This window comes from Glandiceps talaboti, chromosome 5 (assembly GCF_964340395.1).
Source record: "Glandiceps talaboti chromosome 5, keGlaTala1.1, whole genome shotgun sequence".
In the NCBI taxonomy this organism is placed as follows: Eukaryota; Metazoa; Hemichordata; class Enteropneusta; family Spengelidae; genus Glandiceps; species Glandiceps talaboti.
In genome coordinates this window covers 668,893-675,000 of record NC_135553.1, presented here as the reverse complement: position 1 = coordinate 675,000, position 6,108 = coordinate 668,893, and the positions used below count along the sequence as shown (strand labels likewise).

Here is a 6,108-nt window from a genome sequence, read left to right as displayed (position 1 = left end):
GTACGTACGTCTGTCTGTCTGTCTGTGTGTGTGTGTGTGTGTGTGTGTGTGTGATGTGATGTGGTGTGGTGTGTGTATGCGTGTGTGTGTATATGCGCGCGCGTGTGTAAACGGAATTAAAGTAAAACCACCAGATGTGGTGTGTGTATGCGTATGCGTGCGTGTGTGTGTGTGTGTGTGTGTGTGTGTGTGTGTGTGTGTGTGTGTGTGTGTGGGTAAACGGACTAAAAGAAAAAACACCAGATTGACTGCCGTGGTTTTGGTGGGACATTACGTAGAGCGTATAGATAGAAAAATGTTCAAATGAAGGTGATCAGTAATATACAAATTAGACTAAAATGTTCATCTTATATGTGGAAAACTACTTGGTGACTGGTGCTGCAATTTGGTGTGCATGTTTCTTGCTAGAGATGTTATTCAGCAGATGCTCAAAATAAATTGATAAAATTGGCCCTGGCAACCATGACCATGCCCTTAGTAACAGCCAAATGTAAGTGTATCACAAATATAACAACAGGAATGGGTTGACAAGTGGATAATCATCCAAAAGTAAACACATATATACCCAGCAACAACAGCACGTCCATAACAACAGCCAAATGATGATGTACATGGAAAAGGTAATAGGGGTAGTTAGTGAAGTAAATAAACTGACGTATAGTCATATGATGGTGTATATTGCATAGGTAACGTAACAACGGGTAGTCTGGACTTATGGTAGCCAGCAACAAGACTATGCTCATAGCAACAAGACTATGCTCATAGCAACATGGCTAAACACTTAGCAACGAGAAGACTCTCATAGCAACTGCCAAATGTGGTGTATGTTGCAAAGATAACAACAGGTGTGGATAGACAAGTGGATAAATAATTTCAAAATGAACACATTATACGGCCAACAACAAAGCACACATAGCAACAGTGAAATTATTATGTAAATTGCATATAATAACAAGGATGGTGAGTAAGCCGAGTCGATAAACAGTCAAAAAATGACATCTAGTCACCCCTCAATGGTATATATTGCATAAGCAACAACAGGGATGTTTTGACATATGGATAACATTTTCACAAAATTATCACATAAAACTGTAAAGATATCGGGAATGAAATATACACTGAGCTTGAGTCAAATTTAGGATCCTGACTGCAATCTTCATAACCAATCAAGTTATATCAAATTCGATAATCTCAAGTTCAAACAATCTTTATTACCAATCCTATCTCTTCATAATTGACCAATCATACGAAGGTCAATACCAAATGGAATGTAGGAAAACCTATATAAACCCTTATTTCTGTGTGATCTGTAGGAGTTTTGTTAGATGCCAATAAAGTACGGGTAGCTGTTCTTATCGTACTTGATTGTGTGTGGACATCATTCCTATCCAGAACCTGTTTCTAAACAATCGACTTATCCCACAAAAGTTGAATATTGGACAGATGGCAAGTGACGATTGAAGCAGGGGAACCATGTTTACCATCACAATAAATCATATAAAGTGTGTTATATTTAGGAACATTTTGGCATGCCAATGGTTGAAGCAGGATTGGTGCGAAGTTGACAGGTTTTTTGTTTTTTTTTGTATTTTTTTTTGTATATGTAGTGCAATTGCGAACAATAGCCACTTCAGGAATAAATGACAAAGAGATCTCCTAATTGGCCAAGCATATTGGTTCGCTGCTGCTCAGAATAACAAAAAAATAATAATAAAAATGTAAGACGGCAACACTTTACGAAAGGTGTACATTGTACTTTAACGTGCATTGGGTATTGCACTCCAATACACGGGACCTCTATTTTACGTCCTGTCCGAGGGACAAAAGTAAAGTATAAAAAGGAATCAAAAAGGTTATTGACAAAAGTACTGTACTTTTTTGTGAGAACTCTACGAGAGCACTTTAGGAGGTTTTTATGCCCAACAACGACCTTCCTTGTGAATAAATGCTTGTGTACACGAACAATGTATAATCCTGTATAAATAGTCTAGAGGCTATCCATTATATGAAGATCTCGGGGTATGTACACACAACTCGAGGTTAAGGACAACACATGGAGATTTATTGATGAGAAGGCTAGCCGTGTAGTACTAGTGGTCCGAGGAGGCTCTGACATACATGATAGATTTGGTCGATATGCCGCCTTCCTCAGTCAGAGATCCAAGTGGTCTGAAACATGCGATCAAATACCATTGCCAACACTTTCGGAAGTTGGCACTAATTTTCTCCACATATTTAGGGAACAAGCAGGATTTGCGGCAGGGGGGCCTGAGGAGAAAATTGGGGCCCGCGACAAAATTGGGGGCGCGAAGAGAGGTCCTTGAAAGTCATGATAGTCTAAAAGGGGGACACGAAATATTTTGCTCATGATTTGAACCAAATTTAACCCCAGGAGCAGTTGTTTACCAAGTACATTTGCAAACTTTCTTGCCGCTATATTGAATTATCAGCGGTGGGTGACTGTCAGAGAACGTGTTTCTATAGTGTATTGTGTTGTGAAGGGTAGTGTAGACAATGTTCAAGTATTCTGTGGCTTTCTATAATGTGTATAGTTTGATATTTTACGTCAGTCTCTAATTATAAATGGCCTCCTGCATGCTTTAATTTTCAAAAACGTGCTCACCGTGGGAGGATACGCCACTCCCACCCCCACACCCACTATATATTATGATGATGCTAACAAATCAAGACTAAAGTCTCTTACATATATTGTGTATGGATGCTGAAATTGACTGCCACTGTGTACCCGTTCTCGCACACCAGAGCTGTTATTTTTCCGTGACACTGCGAAATAATTGACGGCGCGTTTTAGCACTTTACCATTGAAACATCTAGTCAATTCGTCAAACTGTGATTTTATCAGATAATTATTTCACACTGAACTTTATCAGTTATCATAAAAAATCCCGATGAAGTCCACGTCAATGTGCATCTCTCTTCACTATTGCAACTCTGCAGTAGAACTGATAGCATTTTCAGAACGAACCCTCTAATACATCACCAGTTACAAACCGTTATTCTTTTACGACCTAGTAGTTTCATTTTTATATCTCTCGCATAATTTCTTTCACATCTATCATTTCACAGGGTCGTAAGTGTTTCCAAATCATCGTGGTGGTGAACGGTTTTCTTATACTCGCTGTAATATTGTCATCATGGAAGTACGCACCAGCCAATGTTAAAGCTAGTCAACGACCAACCGATGTCATCGCAGCTAATCAACGACCAACCGATGTCATCGCAGCTAATCAACGACCAACCAATCACACAGCTAATCATACAGTCAATCCAGGAGAAGGAACCGCTGCTAATCACGTGACTCAGGAAGCGGTGAAAGTACTCCGCCATGTAGAGGATAACCTGAAACCAAATGTTGCCAATGTCACAGACAATCAACTGCATGGATATGTAGCTATAGCAGATTTACAGAAGGTGAGAAATGGAAAGTGTGACTGGAATGATACAAAACAACGTCTACTATGGAAACAACTTAATTTATGTACGTGTGGGGGGAAGCTACATATTAAAGGGTTGTACCTCCCCCCCACACCCACCGAACAGCCATGTTACTGTCGCTTCAAAACAAGATAACACCAAAAATGAACCGAAAGTGCTCCCGTTGGTTGGTCTGTCATGATAGATTGCATATTTTAGAAAATTATAAATGTAAAATAAATTATGTAAATTAAAAATTATCGCGCGTCACTTTCTTAAATCATTCGTTCTACATTTTCCCAACAACTTTATACCTGTACTGGCTGTAACTGGGATATTTTTCCACCAAGTACAAATTGGTTAGTTACTCGTAAAAAAATGTTAATCAGGGGTCGATATTATCCATACGTATCTTCCCTACTTATACAGCCATCGTGAAGTTATTGTTATGTTGTATTTCTGTTTATTTCATCAAGAAGGTGACGTACATTGTCCGTGATTGAACAGTTCTACTTTATTTTCTGTTTCATTACTTGTCCTTGTATTCTTACTGTATACAAAATGACCATATTAATTGTATTGCAGCATCTGGAACACCGTCGATGTGGTGAGTGTGCCATTGTTAGCAGCTCTGGGCGAATCCTTGGTCGGAATGCGGCAGGAGAGATTGACAGCACAGATTGTGTTATAAGAATGAACGATGCACCTGTCAAAGGGTATGAACACGAAGTTGGCAGACGAACTAGCATTCGGATTATATCATTTGCGTCAATTGGTATGTTTGACCCTTCAGCATTATTCCACCCTTCTACTTCATCGGATATTGTCATATTTTGGGGTCCACCCGACCAGATGAGCAGTGACAACAATGGCAGTGCATTTTATACGATATCCAAGTACCAAAAGAGTTTTAGCCATATCAAATTCTACAAATTTACAAACGAAAAGCTGGACGAAATGCACAAACGTTATGAAAAGGAAACAAGTTATAAAATGTAAGAAATCACGTCATCTTTATATTTTTCTTTCAGGTTATTTCATGTCACTGACTGCCCATGACGTCATCTCTATCACTGGATGTGGTTTAATGGAGTTTTGTCATGTGTGGATTAATTAAATCTTACTTTTCTTTTCCAAATTTCGTTGTGATGGTTACAATCGTATAATATTTTAATTGATTACAAAACGTCTAAGCGGGGTTTGTTTTTAAGGGGCAATTTCTACCAGTAGTAAAGATGTGAATGGTATGTGGCAGTCAAATAGAATTATCGTAATTCTCTCATTTTACTGAAGAAAAGTTATATATTGTGGCAATATGATAAAATATGATTAGTTCAAGTTAACAATTTGTGGCCAAAGGAACGTATAAAATACCACACTATCAAAATCAACACTGAGGGCGTTTTCAAAAGTAAAACGTCATGTATAAAGAAACGTCTATGGAATAGATGGAAGTAGATGAGCTGCGTCTGTACAAAATTAACTGAGGCTACACATTTCTGTTTGTACATGTTCAGTAATTATTCCACAAAATGTTCATTTTTCGATCTATCGACCTGTAATTAGATTTCTTGTTCTTTAACAAATTAACGCAAATTGATAAGGTTGGTTGTGCGTATATTTTGTTATTCCACAGCGGACCTATATGGGCATCTACTGGCTGGTTTACTATGATGTTTTCTCTTGAAATATGTGACAAGATAACGATTTATGGAATGACCAATCCTTCATTTTGTAGGTAAGGGTATGATTTCGGCAGTTCTTATCATTTGAATGTCGGGATATGTGTTATATTTGAATTGTTCATGTTATACTTAGTTCTTCCTATGACACAAAAGTTGCAAATATTTCTAACGTTGTTAACCCTGACGTAATTATATTGGTTCCTTTCTTTCTTGTAGAAACCATCCCTATGATCAAACATGGTACCACTATTACAGCAAGGCCTATAAAGAATGTAGTCGATTCAATTTACATGAGCGAAGTCCGAAAAATGTCCACAAATATAAAACGGAAAGGAGTGTATTTTCTCGATGGAATAAATCAAAAGTGGCAAATATCACGTTTCGCCACCCCTCGTGGTGATCAAGAAATTTAATAATGCAGTCAGGTTTAAAAACATATCTATCTGGAGACAAGGAAAATACTGTAATATATAGTTTTATATAGATGGAAACGAGACACGGTAATATGGTTCCTAGAACCACGTGAGGCACTGTCTTTCGAATACAATTGTGATGGACTCCATGAACTGCCAACAGACAAACAGACACTGAATTCTACCACAAAAGTCCGACCACGACCACGACAGAGAGACGTTATAATTATGTTTAGTTATGACGTACTAAGTGTCTTCTGAGAATATATCACATTAAAAATATGAGGCTTTTTTTTAGCACAACTGGACTGAGGTTCAGTAGTGCTATAGGCATAGTAAAGCGTGCGTCTCTCTCTCTCTCTCTCTCTCTCTCTCTCTCTCTCTCTCTCTCTCTCTCTCTCTCTCTCTCTCTCTCTCTCTCTCTCTCTGGTCCGATTGGCATTTTTGGGTTGGATATTGGTGGAAATGTTCTTAAGGGTGTGTAATTAAAAATTGTTCATGACATTATCACAGATCCATCAGTGATATGCAAATTAGGTTATAAAATGTGCCTTTTAGTAAAAAATGTATAATTC

General features: G+C 38.1%; 1 protein-coding gene across 1 annotated transcript in view; it reads left to right on the top strand.

Annotated features, from left to right (window-relative positions):
- LOC144435901 (alpha-N-acetyl-neuraminyl-2,3-beta-galactosyl-1,3-N-acetyl-galactosaminide alpha-2,6-sialyltransferase-like) overlaps nt 1–5,791 on the top strand; it is an 8,970-nt gene extending 3,179 nt beyond the window's left edge. The window contains exons 2-5 of the mRNA XM_078124542.1: nt 3,088–3,432; nt 4,021–4,430; nt 5,072–5,173; nt 5,337–5,791. Of these exons, the coding sequence (XP_077980668.1) occupies nt 3,088–3,432; nt 4,021–4,430; nt 5,072–5,173; nt 5,337–5,520 (1,041 nt within the window). The 3' untranslated portion in view covers nt 5,521–5,791. The remainder of the gene's footprint in view (nt 1–3,087; nt 3,433–4,020; nt 4,431–5,071; nt 5,174–5,336) is intronic.
- Nucleotides 5,792–6,108: the final 317 nt, after the last annotated feature.